We start from the raw sequence: 20,249 nt of genomic DNA on the forward strand, positions 1-20,249 counted from the left end.
TAAACAATAAGGAGGGAAAGAGAATGCAAACAGGCACAGGGAAGTGTAAACAGGCACCGGGTAGGGTGAAGCTAACAGTATAGAGTCAGAACAAACTCAAAGTTTAAAAGCTATAGGGAAAAGAAAAGTTTTTAGCTGAGTTTTAAAAGCTGTGATTGAGTTGGTAGTTCTCAAGTGTTCTGGAAGAGCGTTCCAGGCATGAGGGACAGCAGAGGAAAAAGGACGAAGCCGAGTAAGGGAAGTGGAGGTCCTTGGGCAGGCGAGAAGCATGGCATCAGAGGAGCGAAGAGCACGAGCGGGACAATAGTGTGAGATGAGAGAGGAGAGATAGGCAGGAGCTAGACCGTGAAAAGCTTTGAAGGTCAACAGGAGAAGTTTATATTGGATTCTGGAGTGAATTGGAAGCCAATGAAGAGATTTGAGAAGCGGAGTGACATGGTCAGAGCGGCGGGCCAGGAAGATGATCTTATAGGCCTGGTCTAGCCATGGCCACAGATACTTTTCTCATTATTTTTACAACCCAAGCTCAAATCTATTGTTCATCCTTAAAGCATTGCAATGTGGAAAACAGCCATATTATTTCTACCTGGTGTTCTCCAGATGTGTTCAACCACAACTCCCAGCATCCCCCAGCTTTTGGGGGGCACCAGGTTGGTGGAAGGCTGTATTAAGCGGTATATAAATATTATAACTATATAAGGAACATATTAGCCAAAGGAGGCTGCTGTTGGTTTTATTTTATTTATTATGTATTACATTTCTATCCTGCCTTTTCCCTTCTTGTAAGGAGCCCATTTTATCCTCACAACACCTATTTGAGGTAGGCTTGGTTGAGAGTCAGTGACTGGTCCCAAGTAGGGTGACCATATGAAAAGGAGGACAGGGATCCTGTATCTTTTACAGTTTATTGAAAAGGAAATTTCAACAGATCTCATTTGTATATATGGGAAACCTGGTGAAATTTATTCTTCATCACAACAGTTAAAGTTGCAGGTGCCCTGCCCTCTTTTAAATCTGGTCACTCTAGTATAGCTTCTGCACCTTTAACTGCTGTGATGAAGAGGGGATTTCACCAGGTTCTCTATATATACAAATGATACTTGCTGAAATTCCCTTTTCTATGCAACTGTTAAAAATACAGGAGCCCTGTCCTCCTTTTCATATGGTCACCCTAGTCCCAAGTCACCCAGTAAACTTCAGGGCCAAGTGGGGACTAGAAACCCGGGTCTCCTGAGCCCCAATCCAACGTTCAAATCACTGCACCACACCGGCTCTGTTTTTAGCCACCCCTTTCCGTCCTTTTAAAGAAACGTGCCTTTCCATCTCCTCCTAACAAGAAAGTCCACAGGACTGTATTTTCCCCCTCCACCCGCAAAGGCAAACGCACGAAGGCAGGCCCTTTTTTGAAGCGCTCTGGGCTGGCCTCAGCATCCTCGCAGGACGCCAGGCGGCTTCAGCCACGTGCGCCGGGAGCCCAGGCAGCCGAGTTGCGCGCGCGCGGGCGGGCGGGCGCGCACCGGGAATCTATGAAGCGCTAGTCGATATACACGCTTCCCTATCACGGCAGCGTCGCCGTGCAGGGAATTTGGCGCGCTACCATCGTCAAGACACCGTGGCTGAGGCCCGTGATTCCCTGGATGTGCGAGACCCTCAACACGAGGTCGATCGTGTCAACAGTAACGGCTTCTGGGGCTGCAATACAGTTTGTGCACGCTAACTGGAGAGTAAGCCCCCGTTGATCTCTGCGAGACGCACTTCTGAGGACAGGGGTCTGCAACTCGCTTTGTGAGCGGCTTGACTCCCTTCTTGGATGGTGATCCCTACACTCTTACAGCTCTCCCAGGATTGCGGCTTTCGGGGAGAAGTCAGTCCTCTTTCCTAGCCCCAGGGGAGTCCAATACCGGGGCGAGGGGAAGGGGAAAAGTTGGGGGATCGACCACACAAGAATCAGGACGCGAATCTGTAATCTCACTCTGGCATCCCTTAGAGACAGAGAGAGAAAACGGAGGGCGGCGAGGGAATGAAACAGCCCCGGATCCTGCAATTGCAAGGGGAACAGACCCCTATGTTTGGCCCTGGGCGCGTCACTTCTGTGCCGGCCGCAGCACCACGCCCCCATCCGTCGCCGCGAGGTAGCCCCAGGGGAAGAATAGGCTGCTGTCCTCGAGCTAAATTTTGATGGAGTCAATCGACGGGATCCTTGCTCGTCCCCCGTTCTTGCAGATCGCTCACGACCTTCGGTCGGAAAGCCCCCCTCCTCCCCGGTACACATGGTGCATAGGGGAGGGGTGGAAAACGCCCCGAGAAAAGTAGGGTGAGGCCGGGCTTTCCCTAAGGCTAAGCTAAATTGGGGAGAAAAAAAGTCGGGAAAAGGAAAGTGCAGAGTTGAATGCGTATAGTTTGCAAAGAAGAGAAAAGGAAGAGTCTTGTTGAGGGGATAAAGAAATCGAACGGAAGGTTTTTTTGGGGGGTGGAATTGTGCAAGCGGAGATTCTCGGGGCGAGAAAAAATGGGGAAAGCGGAGGGTGGGAGTATGTGGAGGTTCGAGATAATATCCAGACCATGAAGCAGCGAATGGGTTGGCAAAAAAGTCGGTTATAAGCTAGCGGATAGAGAAATCGAAGTGACACCGGATTGGCTCCAGGCTCTGGAGCAGGTGCGGAAGCGCAAGCCCCCACCAGTGCTTGCCAGTGCCCTCTTGATCCCGGCTCAGTGGCATCATGCGCGCCTCTGCCTCCTGGATACTTCTCCCGGGGCGCTCAGCCTTTCCTCTTTCCAAAGGCGGCTTAGGATGCTGTAGAGGGGAAGCCCGGCTCGCGGCTGGACAAGCGGAGCGGACCACGAGCTCTCTGCCACTTGAAGAGGGATGGCTAGATTCACATGGAGTCCGCCAGCCGTCGAGTTATCGAAGCGGGAGGGGTTGTGGGGGGGTGGAGCGGGGAAAGAGGAGGCGGAATAGGGCAAAAGACCCCTCCCCCTCCTTGTCGCCTGGTTGCCACCGGTTTCGGCTGCAGGGCTTGCACTTGAGAAGATCTGCCAGGAGGGAGGGGTCTCTAACTTCGGGGACCAGACGCTGGGCTCAGGTTACAGCACAGCTGGGGGGCAGGGGAGGACTGAGACCTGGGCATATACACAGGCAGCTAGAAGCCAGAGGGGAGCATAAAGCCACCGTGCTTCAGCCCAGAACACCCAGCAGCCGAATTTCTGCTGGGCCTTTGGGACTTTGGATTCTCCTGCTGTTTCCAAAGAATACGGGAGGATCGGCTGCATGAAGGCTCGGTAGCCACTGGAGAAACTACCACCACCTCCTCCTCTCCTCCTTCCTCATCCACACAAAGGTCCTGCATGTCTAACATTTAGACATGTTCAGCTTTGTGGATTCAAGGACTCTAGTGCTCCTAGCAGCCACTCAAGTCATTTTATTAGCAGTTGTCAAATGTCAGGATGATATACGTAAGTTGCACTTTTCTTCTTCTTCTTCTCCTCCTCCTGAAAGAAGGTGAAAAGAAAATCCACGGGTATGATGAATGTAAGGGAGGGAGGAAAACTAGAAGTTCAGGAGTAACTATCAATATTCTTTTGGCGCTTGAGAGTTTGCAGAACTAAAAACTTTCTGCTTGGAGTTGGCCTCAGACTCCTTCCTGTGCTTCATTTCTCTTCTTTCAGCTCACACAAGATTACTTCCTTCCCATAAAAGTTGCTGCTCACCATCATCTCGATTAGGATGAACTACTGATGAGGGAAAGCTTATTTCTCTCCTTTGTAATGCTTGGTTGCTTGAGAAGAGAGGGCTGCACTTTTCTCATTCCCAGCGTTTCTTCTTCCCTTGGCCTTCTGGGAGTGGGGGGGGGGGGCGAGGTGGAGATGGGGTCTTTTGGGGCCACTGTATTCTTCCATCCAAGATTCTTTCCTCTCCCCAACAAATGTAGAAAAGATTCTGAATCCATCTGAGGGGAATGAAGGATGAAAATAATACTCACTGCTTGTGGTAGCAGCAGCGAAAGAGTTAACTCAATGGTGGTGTGGGGGGTTCAAAGGGGGATCTAGACAAAAGAGAACATTCCGGGGCAGACAAGCAAGACTCTTTCACTTTTAATTTTTTTTTTTTTTACAAAGGAAGATCTTTGTGCACAAAATCCGGCCTCCTTGTCTCTCCCTCCCCCAATTCACTCAGGGATGTGGAATAAGGTGCAGATGGAGGTCCTGGGGAATTTGATAGCTAACAGATTTTTTGTTGTTGCTGAAGGAGCAGAAGGGAAATTTTCCTCAACTCAAGAGGCCACCTGAAGGGTGCAAAACATTCCAGAGGCACATCAGTCCATTTGTTCTATTACTCTCTTCATCCCGTATGTGCACGCATGCATGCACATACATTTAAACCAAGTGGGGGGAATCCCTACAAATCTGGTGGTAGAAGATACATTAATTTATTTTGTATGAAAATGTTGAACACCCCCCCCCAAAAAAAGTGAACACCCAATGAGTGTTCTTACCAATAAAGACAAATTTTGATATGAAAGGCGACTGTCCCTTCGCTCAACCTAGAAAGCTTTTGTTGTCTGGGATATTATTCAAGGATGGAAGATGGAAACTATATTAGGTAGAAAGAACTTTTTTTGCCTGCTTCTTTGGACAGGTTTCCTATTGCGGGAATTCCATCCCTCCTTCCATATATGCTCCAGACTGTAAATCAATTGCATGGAATACAGCTTGAAAAACGGGGTGGGGGTGCGGAATCTCTTAGCTCCTGATTGCAGGCCATAGTTCTTTTTCTCAGCAAAAGATTCCAGAGAAAAAAGGTCTTGAATTCCTTTCACTCATGTGCAGGAATCTCTGCGGCTGAGTCTTCTGAGTTAATAACAGAAAGGGCCTTGCGTTCAGTGTGACTCTGGGTGGCTCCCAGAGGGACTTATTGCAGTGGGTGCTACCAGGTAGAGAACTCCTTACAGTCGTAGTCAAAAGACATTGTTCAGCTATTCCATTTCCCCCTCCTTAATGAATTTTCTGTGCTAAGAAAAAAGACGGAAAAGTGAGGTCCGGGGTTGCATGGGAGGGTTACAAATGGAAGACGACATTATCTGAACCCTCGTAAAATAAGTCTTTGGAGGTGTTTTGCAGTGCCTGTTCACAGTCAGGTGCTTTTTTCTGCCGTTAAATGATTGTAATCAACTGCACGGTAGTCCATACATCATTCCTAAGCTTAGCACACTTTTTCGCATCATTGTCTTTCGTGATTTAGGCTAAACCACGTGTCTTTGAAGTTCAGAGGTGTGCAAAGAGGTAGAATTTATTATCACAATACCTTAGTTTGTTTTTAAAAGGCATATTGTTATATTCTGATTAGCTGAGGAGAGAGACAGAGTTTGCATCTTATTTTTGAATCTTAGTGCATCTTTGGGGAGTCTTGCCTTTTATGTGTGGTGGTGTTTTTTTTAACATGTTCTCCCAGGTCAGGGAGGGAGCTCAATTCCTGCTCTGTGAAGGTTTGTTTGCATTTGGCAGCAATAGCTTCCAGATGCTGAAATGCTGCCCATATTTATTTAAACTAGTCCCTAACAGAGCCATGTGAATCGTGCTCTGTGTGCACTCGAGAAAGGGCCCATTCATGATGTGGATGGGTCCCTTGGGCTCCTGCAGGCTCCCCTACCCTGTGCACAATAGCCCCCTGTCATCTTGCTGATGCTGTCAAGCCTTCACCGGGATGCTTTTCCCCCCTTTTCTTTTTTGAAAAGGAAAAAAAACCCATGTGCCAGAGGGGCACGTTTTCAATGGGTTTCTGTTGACCCCTTCTCCATCAAGAATCATTTCTATTTAACTGTCATAATGGGGAATAGACATTGTCCTCAGTCCTGATTAGAGCTCCAAAATCCATTACTTTCTCTGCCTTCCAGTTCCAACTTCTCCCCGCCTTGACCTGCGGCAAGCATTGCCACTGATCTGATACTGGCCTGGTCTGCTGCTGCTGCTTTTTTAAAAAAATGGGTTTTTAAAAAACTTCTTTCGCCTCCCACACTTACAGAGTTAGCTAGGATCAGTGCTGTTTGTCAAGAGCAGGTTTCACTGTGCTGCATACAGAAATGGAAGCGGGAGTATTTTAAAAGAATCTGTAACATCTCAGTTCCCCATTATTCCCAGGTGGTGGTAGTGGTCATTGGTCAGAGATTGCAAAATGAATCAACAGTGTGGCCTTGGTATAATACTGTTCTGACTGGCATCTTCAAGAAATGGCTGATGGGATTGAATCTCTCACACCAGAAGTGCTTCCAATTCAGCCAAGTGACATGCGAAACTAACGTCAGACCAGATGCAGGTCCTTCTGAGCATGTAGGCCCTCATGAGGTACTTAAACAGTAGAGAGGTTTGCCAAACTGAGAGGTTTGCTGAGTAGATTGTTTGGGGGTACTTCGTTCCCCCACAAGCTTAAACCAGGTCAACATTCTTACTTTAGCGGATAGCAGTGTGCCTTGCAAGTGTTTAAGAAAGCTAACACCAAGACAGAAGCAGGCTTAAAATCCTTTGTTCTGGGCCTAAAATTGCCAGTTGCCCTCTCTGAAAATGGCATCTCCTTCACTGTGTCCCAGTAAGAGTGGTACAATGGGCAGAGTTGTGTTTTGATGTGGCAGACCTGGGTTAAAAATGCTGTTCAGCAATAAACCTCACTCAGTGACAGTCTTGGGCAAGTAACTAGCCTTTACCTCACATTGCCCTATTACCCTAGCCTTGACCTCATAGGGTTAGTTGTGAGGATAATAGCATTGCTTGTCCTGAGCCCCAAAAATCTGGTGCAAAGGAAGTCTAAGGACTTCTGCAATATCCCCTTCAACCTTAGTTGAGCTTGCAAAGAATCTCAAGCCGTCCAGGAGGAGAGCTGAGAGAGGTTTTCTCTCTCTGTGGAATGGTGGGAGCAGCTAACGAAAGGCCTTTGTTGTTCTGCTTGTGGGTAACAGTTAATATCCTCACACCTTTGGGGAAGATGAAGAGAAGTTCTTGAATGGAGCCTGCGTGACATCACCTGTGTTCTCATTATACAGGATTGCTGTAACCAATACTGATATTATGACCCTGTTTCTTTCTCTCTCCCTCTCTTCTGGTTTTTGCTTCCTTTGTCCCTCACCCTGCCCTTTCCTTTCCCTTCCGGCACAGAGGAGGCAGGCAGCTGTATACAGAATGGGCAGAGGTATAGTGATAAAGATGTGTGGAAGCCCGAAAACTGCCGGATCTGTGTCTGTGACACTGGGACTGTCCTCTGCGACGATATACTCTGCGACGAATTGAGAGACTGTCCCAACCCTGTGATACCCTTCGGAGAATGTTGCCCCCTCTGTCGAACTGACGAGCCCACCACCAGTGGTCGTAATTTATTTATTTCCATTCCATATAAATAAATTACTTGAGAGATAGTAGCAAAAAAGGAAAGATTAATAAAGCCATGGATGCAAATCCCAAGCTCTGTGGCATCCATGGAAGGCAACTGCTAGGAAAGGCTACTTCTCATGATTAATCAAGGTGTAGAAAATATGAATTGACAGCTTAATTGAGGCATAGATATGTGAGGGAACGGGCTGGATGGAATCGTTATCAAATTATTTTGTGTAAAACAGCCTTGCAAACAAGTCCATAAAATGTGTAGCTCACAATTATTATTATTTTTACTAGCCAAACATGTTTGTCTTAGCCATTTGTGGCACAGCGATGGCCTGAAAGGAAAATTCTCTCTAGATATACAAAAGCTTTATTGTGTTTTGTTTGTAGGAAGGATTTTTTTTTACTCATCACAATTTAGCTAGTGACCATTTAGAAATTTGCTCTCTGGTAAATTACCACATTCCCAGGCTCAGCAATGAAGCCCTGAAGCCAGTTTTTCTGTGCCCCACGTGCCACCAGTGTGCCATTGCTTACTAGAGTCTTTTTAAGCAGTAAGGAAATGAGAAAAAGCTTCACAGTGCTAAATATATGTTGCAGTGGTTTTCCTTCCTACACAGTGTTTAACTGTGATTTCTGTGTTAGAAATTGTAGGGTGATCTGGATGAGGACAGTTCCTTTACCGTTCTATTGAGGCAGAAAAGGTGTAATTAAATAATCATCAAATGCCAAAAACCTTTTCCTTTGTGGGATTTTTTTAGTATGGGCTGCCCCATGCTTTATAGTCTCAAAAGGTGACTATAAAGCGTGATTAAAACCAATGGGACATTCCCAAATTTTATGGTGTTCAGGATCCTACCCTGTGGCTGGAATCCAGAGAAAGTTTAGTGGTGATTACAACGAAGTTGACTCTAGGGTGACCATATGAAAAGGAGGACAGGGCTCCTGTATCTTTTAACAGTTGCAAAGAAAATTACAGCAGAACCTGGTGAAATTCCCTCTTCATCACAACAGTTAAAGCTGCAGGAGCCTTGCCCTCTTGACCAGATACAAAAGAGGGCAGGGCTTCTGCAGTTTTAACTGTTGTGATAAAGAAGGAATTTCACCAGGTGCTGCATGCATACAAATGACACCTGCTGAAATTCCCCTTTCAATCCAGCTGTTAAAGATACAGGAGCCCTGTCCTCCTTCCCATATGGTCACCCTAGTTGACCCTAAATTTGTATTTACTTAGGGCTTTTAAGTTTTCAAAGTGCTTCGGGTACATTATTTTAGTAATCGTGCATCTGTGCTCCACTAAAGTCAATGGGATTAATGCAACAATTAATCCCTTGAAGTCTAAGCGATTTAGGCACACCTAGTTTTTCTGGATTGTGGATCAGAGGTATAGGGGGGGAAATTCACAAGTTGTAGGGGCCAGGGGTGCGGAATGTGTGACCCTCCAGATATTTTTAGACTCCAGCTCCCATCAACCCCAGGCAGTATGGGCAATGATCAGGGATAATGGGAGTTGTAGTCCAACAACATCTGAGATGTCACAGGTTTTCCATCCCTGGTATAGGCTGCGGAGCTAGTAGAGAGCATAATAAAATGGTCTCAGATGCTGGCAGAAAACATGTTTGGCTCCTCTACCTTTTAAGCCCCTCTTGTGCTAATGACTCTGAATTTATTAAAAAAAATAGGTCAGAGCCAAGAGGTCAAGATTTAGCCTTGTGAGAAAATGTCAGTCACGCCCAAGATACTGGGAATTGTTAATAATGCTTTTTTTAAAAAAAAAATCTCTTAAAGTGCTGCCCAGGGGGGCATGCTTTGCAAGGTGACTGAAAATTTCAGGCCAAGGGTGCAAGGAAAGCATCTAACATTCTTTCAGGTTCCAAAACTGCCTTTTAAAAACAACTTTCTCAGTTCTAGCTCAGGAGTTTTGTTACAATTTGAAGTGGCCTTTTAAAACCCTTTTACCTTTTCTGGCTGCCTTGCGAGGCTCCCAGAACGAGTAAAGGGTTGAGACTTGCAAAGTTAATCGTCTCTCGCCTGTGCACGTTTATTTACAGTTAAGCTGAATGTGGCTTTTAACCTCTGCGTTTTGTGTGATGCTTGCTTTAATATATATCTATATATCCTAAAGATGTTCTCTGCACAGTTACAGCGCATAACAGATTGACCTAACCCTGTTTGATTAGCAGCAAGTCCAACTGATTATTGATTTCATTGGGGTCTAGCTTACTAGGCTTAGGTTTGCAATCCATCCTACTAAACCCAGTTGCACTCCCATCCTATGCATGTTAATTTAGAAATAAGGCCTATTAAGTTCTATAGGACTTACTCCAAGCATCTGTGCATAGGATTGTAACTTTAGGCATATGTCATTCTACGCAGGATCACAACCCCAAATGGAATTAAACTGAACAAGCCTGCTGCAGAATGGCTTTGAACTTGCAATGATTGATTGGGAATCCTATTATTCTCTCTATGCTTTCTTGCTTTGTCACTTTGCCTGGGGCCTTGCACTCCAGGTGTAAGAATCCCCTGCATATAATTTTTCTTGGGGCAGCATTATCTCCGAGACGGGCTTAGAAAATCAAACACTCTTCCCCATTGCCACCATCTAGTCACAGTTTCTTCCTTATCTTCTTGTTCCCTTGTCTTGTGAGCTTCTGGTGTGATAAGGTGAAGATATTTGTTTATATACTAAAATGCTAATATAATTTACTGCAACATGATTCTGACGTTTTCTTTCTTTCCCCCCCATCCCTTCTTCTTAACAGGGAAACCTGGCCCCAAGGTGAGACCACTGAAAGCTGTTAATAACCACGATTTTATGTTATTGCTCTCTACAGTTGCCAGCTTTATTTGAGGCTCAAGGTCTGTGCTTTTAACAGCAGCTTGTCCTGCAGATTTACTTATTTATTTAGAGTTTATGATCCCAGCTTTTCCTTTCTGTCTTAAAAAAGGCAGGGTACAAATACCAATTTAAATTTGCAGGCTATTAATGCTTATCACTATGTCCCCAAAAGCTTCACCTGCTGATTTCTGCAGATCAAGATGCTTGTAAAAGGTACAGGAGCAGGCCAGAAGCAGGATAGTTGGCAGCCTTTTTGGCCCTCTGCTACTTACACTTATATCGTACCTCATTCCCAATCCCTTGTGAAGGTCAGGACAGGACAAGGACTAAATCTTCAGAAGTTAATGGAGCTACTTCAACAGAGTATTATTGCAAATTATTGTAGAATCAAGTGGTCTCCTGGGATGAAATGTGAATGGTGTTCTCATAGCCTGACCTAGTGAAAAAGCTGAAAGATTTGCTTAACTAAAAAGCAACAAATGCTTCCATTGATTTCAATAAGACTATTCATACTTAGCTTAAGGTTACACATACCTATTTTTTATGAAATTGGGCCCAAATGCTCTCCACCCCTTTCCCATATACAGGCCCCAAAGGCCTGCCTGCAATCAGAGTTTAAGGGTTTAAGCAGTGATTGTAAATAGAAGTCAACATTGTGCAAGGTTTGACCCATAACAATGCATTGTTTGTGTGTTGCCTCCTTGGCTTTGGTATTTTGGTATGTATTGTTTTTCAAACTGTGTACACACTTTGTATTTTGCAGGGACAAAAAGGAGAACCCGGTGATATTAAAAATGTAAGTCTCAAGTTTGCTGCATCCTCCATCACATACAATCCTTGACAGTACAGAGTGTGCTTCTAACTTAACCTGCTTTGTCTGTTTTTCTTTTTCTCTTTCTTGTCCAGGTTGTAGGACCAAGAGGCCCCTCTGGACCACAGGTAGGGAACTAATTTTTTTCTGCTACATTGTTTAAATCTTTTGGAGAAGAAGGATTAGGGGGGGGGAAACACCTTTGTGAATCTTTAACTGAGATCCCTGTCATTACCTGCTGCAGGGACCTTCAGGTGAACAAGGACCAAGGGGAGACCGTGGAGAGAAAGGAGAAAAGGTAGGACCTTCTATACACACACACACACACACACACACACACACACACACACAAACACACACACGTTTAAGGGGTTAGGGCTGCAGTTCTATGCATTTACCTGGGACTAAGCACTGTTGAACACAGTGGGGTTTATTTCCGAGTGAACATGAATAGAGTTGCACTGTACGAAATGCTAAAAGCATCAGTCTAACATTCCCCTGTCAGATTAATTTGCTATCCTCAAGGCAGATGCATCTAGCTGATCGACACATGTGCAAAATTCACATTGAAATATTACATTCGTCGCAAGCATTTTGGAAGGTCGGTTCAACAAGCACAGAAGATATCCATGCTTAATAATGTGACTTACTCCGTGGCTTTTGCCCTTAGCTGAGTAAGGGCATAAGCTTTTGATATATATATTTTTTCAACTGAGGGCCAGTGCAATGAAGTGGTTAGCGTTGGGTTAGGACCATTTTACTATGGGTTAGGATTAGGAAGACCTGGATTCAAATTCCTGTTCACCCATGAAATTTACTGGTTGGCCAGTTGCTGCTTTTGTAATGATAAAATGTGTGGGTGGGATGGGATGGAGAGGGGGGTGGAAGAGAACCATATGCACTATTCCAAGCTGCTCAGAAAAGGGTAGAATAAAAATGTCATAAATAAAAAAAAAATACTCAATATTTAGTATTGAAATGCACAAAGCACTGGAACTGTATCATCTCATTAAAACAAATACCTTAAGCAGCAGTGTACTCTGCGTATTAAAAAAACAGATTACTAGCAGTTTGTGGTCATATGAGATTAAAACATATTTTTGTGTGCAGTCTGGTAAATAAATCCGCAAAAGTAGCAAATCCATAGAATTGGTTTACTAGTTCACTTGCCACATATGTCTGTGGAAGCTGTTTGTGAAACAGTGAAAGCCTGAAAGAAAACTACAACTTGGTTCTGAATTTATTGACGCTTTTCTGTAAGGTCACCTGGAAACAATGCTGGCTCACCGCAGGTGACTAGATTAGGGAATATATATAAGCCTGAGGCTTCCCAGTCCAGTAATCTCTTTTGATCGCTTGGATTCTGGAATGCACAAAGTGCATTCCTTATGTATTTCTATGGAAGACGTAGATCTTTGTTTGCATTCTTTTGCACAGATGGTTTTGCTGCCTCCATTGGATGGAATTGCATGTGCAGGAAGTCCCTATATGCATCACATTTCTGGGTTGGAGAGCATATTTTTTACTGTAGAACCTATGAGTTTAGGCTGCCCTAATAGAATGATAATTTCCAAGTCACAAAAAGTCAAACTTTATTCTGCACTTATCAGACTTCATCTGGAATACTGTGTCCAAAAAGATACAGGTAGACAAATTGGAACAGGTTCAGAGGAGAGCAGTGAAGATGACCAAGGCTATGGAAATCAAGTCCTACAATGAAAGGTTGAAGGAAGTTGGGTATGTTTAGCCTGGAGAAGAGAAGATTGAGGGGACACATGATAACTCTCTCCAAATATCTGCAGGGGTGTCACACAAAAGAGGGCCAATGTTTGTTCAGGCCCAGCATCAGGAATTGGCATAGTGAGGCAGCTGCCAAGGGTCCAGGGGCTAAGAAGGGCCCATCCCTGACCCTGCCAACATTAAACCTGCTGCTGCTGTCACAGCCACAGCAGCCACTGACTTTACCACACCTTCCCCCTGCCAAAGTTTCCCTTGTGGGCAGCCGTGGTACTTCTGAGTGAGAGCTGTCAACGTCAGGTTGGGCATTGCATTTTGGGTCATCTAACATGGTGGGTGGCCAGCATGGACCTGAGTTGAGGACTGGCCTGGCTTGGCTCCCATTCAGAAGTGGTGCCACCACTGCCCACTGGGAAGATTTGTCGGGAGGTAAGTGAGGAGATAAGTGACTAGCTGTGGTGGGGAATGGTATTAGGGGCAACAGCAGCAGCAGTATGGGACATCAAAGTATGGCTGGTGGATGGATGGGGGAAAACATTGAAGTGTGCTGCGTGAGTGGGGGACCCATTGGCAGCACTACGCTACGGGCCCACTGTAATCTGGCGCTAGGCCTTGATTTGTTCTCTGCTGCCTCATAGGGTAGGACTAGTGCTAATCGATTTAAGTTATAGGGGGCAGATTTCATTGGCGCATTAATCGAAACATGTTAACGGTATCAGCAGTTAGAAAACGGAGCCTATTTATTTATTACATTTCTATTCCGCCCAATTAATTAATCAATTAATCTACATGAGGCCAGGCTCTCTCTTACTGGAGACCTGCAAATTACTCAGGAGTATGATGGGCTGTCTTTAAGCAGAGGTCTTCAAGAAGTTTCAGATGCTCTCGCTCTGGATTTCCTGGGTTGGACTAAATGTCCTACAACACCCAGTTCTATGATTTTTCCGCCCCCTCAATATCTAAACATTTTTTTCCTGATATATTTGACTGCCGTGTCATAGTAACTATACAGGCTACAGATAGTTACATCACTGTAACATCATGTATTACATTGTACTGGTGTAAGCAGCTGGTACATCACAGAGCATTTTGTGTGTGCTGGTAAAACTGTTCTTTGCAGTGGGGCATTAATACTCGACTCAAGTTAGTAGGGAAGACTTAACAACAGACTAACAGAGGCTGCAATCCTATGCAAGTTTACATTGAACTGAATAGGACTTAATTCTGAATAAACACGTGTAGAGATGGACTGGAAAATATGCATAATAATTAACATGGAATTTATTGAAATTGTGCATTTAAGGAAAAAATAGTTTCCCAGTATAATGTTGGGAGTGAGAATATACTGGTCCACCATCTAACTTCCTTGGAACATTTTCCTTCCCTGTTTTTTTAGGGTACTGCTGGTCCACGTGGCAGAGATGGCGAACCTGGTACACCTGGCAATCCTGGGCCTCCTGGACTCCCAGGATCTCCAGGTCCCCCTGGCCTTGGTGGAGTGAGTATCCTCAACATGATTCCCCCCTCCCCATGGTTTCTTCATACCAAAAAGTGTGGTTACAGAAAATGATGAAAAGAGCTCTTTCACTGTGCTATCTATCAAGAATTCCCAGTGTTCTAACTCAACAAAAAACTTAATTCATTTCAGCATGTATAACGTGCTACCTAAAAATGTCAACTATTCAGAGTGTAAAAAAAAATGCTTGTGATCAGTTTAAATTGCCTTTGCCCTTCTCTGGTGTTTTGCTAGCTGCAAAGTTGCACTCCGTTAGAGAACTTTGCAGTTTGTAAAAAGAACCATAATAGGGGTACTAGAACACAAAAATCAGTAATGGTGGACAAAATTCCTCAAAACATAGCTGACATCACTTCTAAGGTTACTTTGCAATGGACAGCCATGGGTACACAGGGTTGAGAGTTGGGCACAACAGGCTGGGTCATTGCCCCGTGTAAACTTGGTGTGTGCCCTGTGCCCCAGACTCCTCTGTAACACAAGGGGTTCCATAGCAGGTATGCAGGGGATCCACTGGTTGATGTGGAAAGAGTTCCCTTGAGGTAGAACACCACTGTGTGATAGACCAATTGAGGATCAGTAGGGTCTGCCAGTGGATGCAGCCTTGGACTAAGAATCCAACATAGAATTAGATATACATAATGAACCAATTGATTTCATTTCGCTTAAGTGTCCCTCTCTCTGTGCTGCATTTTGGCTCCACAGTATGTTTGTAAACTCCTGCGCAGATCACTTTAAATTCACACCTAGTTTATTACACCCAACTGGTCTAGGGAACTCTACTTTTGTGAACATTGGAGTCTTCGCTCATAGTAAGAGAGTAATGAATGGATGCACATACCAGATCTTAAACATTAATTTTCTGATGCCTACACTATGCGTGGAATCCCAGGCCCAACAGCAAGCAATGACCAATAGAATAAGGCCTAAGCAGATTTTAATTCTGGGGCAGGTTTTGGAAAAACCAGGTGAGTGGCAAGTCTGGACAAAGGCATATGTTCTATTGGTGGATAGAATCATAGAATAGCAGAGTTGGAAGGGGCCTACAAGACCATCGAGTCCAACACCCTGCTCAATGCAGGAATCCACCCTAAAGCATCCCTGACAGATGGGATATTCTTAAGATGATAAAATGTAGAATCACTAACATACTTTCTTTGCTGTCATTAGTCATTTTGTGACTCATGTAGGATTGCTACTTGCAGCACATAAACAATACCAGAGATGTGCCTATTAAACTGTATTTACTGTAGAACATGTCCCACCCTTTTGTTATTATTATTATTATTATTATTTATTTATTTATTTATATAGCACCATCAATGTACATGGTGCTGTACAGAGTAAAACAGTAAATAGCAAGACCCTGCCCCATAGGCTTACAATCTAATAGAATCATAGTAAAACAATAAGGAGGGGAAGAGAATGCAAACAGGTACAGGGTAGGGTAAGCAGGCACAGGGTAGGGAAAAACTAACAGTAGAAAGTAACAGTAGCATGCAACTACTATGTTGGCATGCAACTCCCAATCGGCAGAAAAAAGGTTCCCCAATAGGCACAACCATGGAGAATAGCTCCATGAACAAGGATGATTAACTAGCTGTAATAGCTAAATGGATCCTCCAGCAGCAGAAGCATCATAACTCTGAAGAATAGATATTGGGGATACACAGCAGAAAAAGGCCACCCCTTTCTTGACCTGCTTGTGAGCTTCCCAGAGGCATCGGACTAGCTTGGAAACAGAATACTGAACAGAATACTGTTCTATGTGTATGGTAACTTACACTAATTTGGATGTGTTAATTCGCAAGGTCTTATTCCTTTAGATGAATCTCCAGACTTTAGTTACAGTTATTGATAAATATTAGAATTGCAATTCTACATTTAAAAAAAAAATCATGCAAGGAAAAGAGTGACTAATGCCCACGCCATTTTTTAAACTATGCTTATGTGCATACAAGGAGGGCAGTTAAAATGTGTTAAGGAGTAACCAACCTTGAAGTTGAACCTTTGGACATGGGCCCATGTATGTGGGTGCTTTTCAGGTTCCACACAAAATTAAGAGAGAAACCTGGTGGAATCTTCCTGCTCCCCTCCAAATGCATTCCTCCAAATGCATTCAAGTATATATACTTTTAGTGTGTGGTGGGGGCAGGGAGTTAGACTTGACAGTGTCCATTTTTAAGCCACATTTCTTAATTGTTACAAATGCCCTTCAGTACCTTTAGATTCACTGATGTACCTGTGTGTTACAGTCACCCTGTCTCCCAGTACACTGAATAACTTTTTGTATTTGCGAACAGCTGTTGAAGAGTTTGTGTATCATTAAATTGATTTCTATCACGGTACACCTTCTCGTTTTCTGTTTTGGCAAATGTTGAAGCAATAGCTTTACAGTAGGACGGTCAAATGCAAATTGCTATTTAGAACTGTGTTTTTCTCCCCCGCAATGAAATTCTTTTCATAAGTATATCACCCGATAAAACATTTACGTGGAGGCAAGAGCCTCAAAGAGAGTAAAAATGTAAAAAGAGAATCAGCTTGCCCTAATTTCTTCCTCTGTGTCGTGGGGTACGGTTGCCCATCAGATAGTCTGGGTTTTTGAAAAGACTTCTCATGTTCCTCATTGTACGAATGTCCTCCATCTGATCACATCACATTCCACATCGCGCTGAAACGAGGCGTGTTCTTTCTGTGCTTTATCTTTGCAGAACTTTGCTGCTCAGATGGCTGGAGGATTTGACGAGAAAGCAGGCGGTGCTCAGATGGGAGTGATGCAAGGACCGATGGTAAGGGCTGGGAGAGTCTCTTGAGATCATATGTACACTACAAATGTATATTATTTTTACCCTAGTTTAACTGGCATGGCATTTCCCCAAATAATCTTGGGAATCTTAGGCCATAGCTACATGGGGTGATATCCCGGGGCAATCCCCAGGATCGTCCCTTTGCAGTCACATGACGCACAGGGGATTCCAGGAGCAGGGAGGGATGATCCCTCCCTTGCCCTGGTATCTTGCCTTGCCCTTTGAGCCTGGTTTTTCCGCAGTCCCAGGCTGATCCCAAGACTGCGGAACGTGTGGCTGGGCGTTGCGGTTTGTCCCGGCTCCTCGCGGTTACTCGTGAAGAGCTGGAATCCACGCACAGGCCGCAGAGCTCCTCAGGAGCTCTGTGTGCATCGGAGGTGGGGTGGGGTGGGGTGAATGGGGATTATTTTAAAACAACAACAACCCTACCTTTGAGCGCAAGAGCGCTTGTGCGCATCTTCTGGTTTTTTTTTAAAAAGAAAATGGCAGCTGTGACATCCTCTCCCTCCAAGGTCGTCACATGCCATGTTTAAACAGGGGGATCTCGTGATAAAAATATCGCGAGATCTTCACCCCTCCGTCACGCAATACCAGGTAGGTCTCACTGAGGCCTTAGTTTAATGGTGTTGAGAACTGTAGTTCCCGAGGTTACCTGGGGACAGTGCTGGCTGCAAGATTTTGAGGGCCCTGAGGCAAGTCTCATTGGGCCTTAACCTGGAAGTGGCGGGCTATACAATGCAAGAATTCTCTTACACTTCCTGTATGCTCCACACAAAACGAGAATGGCTGTGCTGTTGGGATGGTGGATCATTGACTATTCTTGCAGCCCTTGCCTCCCTTTGCTACCTCTGGAGCTCGCCCATCTTGGGGAGAGGAAATAAATATTGACCCTGAACCATCTGGCATGCCAAGTGGCTTCTTTTGCATTAAAAACCTTTTGGTAACAGTACATTTTCAAAAAACAAACAGATAAATTGGCAAAACCAACAATCCCTATAGATGCTGTGATGGTTCATCTGTCTTGAAAACTGGGCTCTAGGTATGAAAGAGCCATAATCCTTAAGGCACATTTTCTTTGGAGGTAAATTTATTTATTTATTTATTTATTTATTTATTTATTGCATTTATATACCACCCCATAGCCGAAGCTCTCTGGGCGGTTTACAAAAGTTAAAAACAATAATCATTAAAACAAATATACAAAGTTTAAAAACCATAAAAAGCATAAAAACACAGTATCCTTATAAAAACAGCTATTCTGGGGTCCGTTAAAAACAAGTAAACTCAGCATATGTTGTTAAATGTTGTTAAATGCCTGGGAGAAGAGGAAGGTCTTAATTCAATTGCACTGAATTAAGTAAATGTTACAGGATTATGGTATTTGATCTATTTCAAATGATCCTAAATTTGGAGATTAGGTGTGCTGTTATATACCTCTGATTCCTCACCCCTGCTCCAAGTATGCAGATTTCTTTAGTCCATGCTGGGTCCTATGACTGAGAGCTAGAACAGGAAAACAGAAGCCCAGTGGACTGTACCATTAGGGCTTCCCCACATACAAGAATGCCTACATATTCAAAACTTGTATGCGTACATATTTTTTGTAGATTAGAACCTTCTCACTATTTTATATGTGGGAACATTCAATCCTGCCACGCACCTGCAGTTTGAAATGGTACAGTCCAACAATGCAATACATTGCGTGGTACTTCTGCTCATCTGTTCACACATATTTTTTCCTACATGGAGATCATATTTCTAATGTGGGGCAGGGGAAGGGGAGGAGTACTCCTGTTTACATGGCTGTGTGAAAACTCACACGTGACTATTTTTTAGTATCGCATGTTCAGACGTTTCTCTGTGCAGGGTAAAATCATGTATGAAGCTGCTCAAAACTAAACCTGAATGAACCCAAAGTGCATTTTCCTACATGAGACAGTCTTGCCCCTGTAGGATTTATATTTGTGTTACTAACCAAATGAATCAAAAACTGCTTGAAACCTCCTGCATGAAAATGCTCCAGAGTTACACAGCTACTATATTGTTTTATTTATTTGTATCCTGACTTTTGATCTGGAAAGGTCTTGAAAATAGCTTACATAAGAGAACACACTACAGTAACTCTGGGAATGCTTCTACCCCCTTCACTGTGGGCTAGTTGATTAGCCATCTTAGTGTCATTTGACTGATAGGTAGCCATGTCCCTAGGTTGTGTAAATTATGGCCTGTTGACCAGCAGAATTCCTTTGAAGCCAATAGTTACACAAGGGTGACCATATGAAAAGGAGGACAGGGCTCCTGTATCTTTAACAGTTGCCTAGAAAAGGGAATTTCAGCAGGTGTCATTTGTATGTATGTATGTATTTATTTATTGCATTTCTATGCCGCCCAATAGCTGGAGCTCTCTGGGCGGTTCACAAAAATTAAAACCATTCAAAGTCTAAAACAACAGTGTAAAACCATAATATAATATGGAGAATCTGGTGAAATTTCCTCCTCATCACAACAGTTAAAGCTGTAGGAGCTATACTAGAGATTTATAAGAGGGCAGGGCACCTTCAGCTTTAACTGTTGTGATGAAGAGGGAATTTCACCAGGTTCCCCATATATACAAATGACACCTAATGAAATTCCCTTCTCTAGGCAACTGTTAAAGATACAGGAGCCCTGTCCTCCTTTTCATATGGTCACCCTAGTTACACCAAAGCGACTCCATCAAAACTACGCCAAAGTGACTCCATTAAAGCCACATCATCAACAACTCTTTCCTGGTACCCAAGGCCCAGCAAATCATGTTTCAGTATAAATTAATTCATGTTAATGTCTCAATTCAAACTCTCTTTTTTTTAAGTTTGCCATTCTGAGACTGCTCAGGCCGTTCAAGCAGGCTGTGTTAAAGTGAAAGCTGACTTTTAAAAACGGCTTTGGGCCGTTACATCCCTTGCCAGAACTTCCTGAGCTATGTGCCAAAATAGCTGAAACAGATGATTATGGTCAGGGAAGTAATAGAGAGATTTGTTTAAGGAGCTGGGTCGCTGTTGCACTTGGATCAAGGGCTGAAGTATGCCAAGACAGACAGCAGCTACTGTTCTTCAAGATCCCACAAGACTTACGGCAGCAAATTTCTGCTCTCTAGCATTTCTTGGCAAGCTGTAAATGAAATTCAGGCTTAGTAAA

General features: G+C 44.0%; 1 protein-coding gene across 1 annotated transcript in view; it reads left to right on the top strand.

The window, feature by feature from the left end:
* Positions 1-3,145: 3,145 nt before the first annotated feature.
* The window catches only part of COL2A1 (collagen type II alpha 1 chain), a 95,087-nt gene continuing 77,983 nt past the window's right edge, over positions 3,146-20,249 (top strand). The window contains exons 1-8 of the mRNA XM_063119189.1: positions 3,146-3,453; positions 7,144-7,350; positions 8,295-8,303; positions 10,957-11,000; positions 11,111-11,143; positions 11,260-11,313; positions 14,149-14,250; positions 16,977-17,054. Coding sequence (XP_062975259.1) covers positions 3,363-3,453; positions 7,144-7,350; positions 8,295-8,303; positions 10,957-11,000; positions 11,111-11,143; positions 11,260-11,313; positions 14,149-14,250; positions 16,977-17,054 — 618 coding nt within the window. The 5' untranslated portion in view covers positions 3,146-3,362. The remainder of the gene's footprint in view (positions 3,454-7,143; positions 7,351-8,294; positions 8,304-10,956; positions 11,001-11,110; positions 11,144-11,259; positions 11,314-14,148; positions 14,251-16,976; positions 17,055-20,249) is intronic.

The sequence above is a fragment of the Elgaria multicarinata genome, chromosome 3 (assembly GCF_023053635.1).
Source record: "Elgaria multicarinata webbii isolate HBS135686 ecotype San Diego chromosome 3, rElgMul1.1.pri, whole genome shotgun sequence".
Classification (NCBI taxonomy): domain Eukaryota; kingdom Metazoa; phylum Chordata; class Lepidosauria; order Squamata; family Anguidae; genus Elgaria; species Elgaria multicarinata.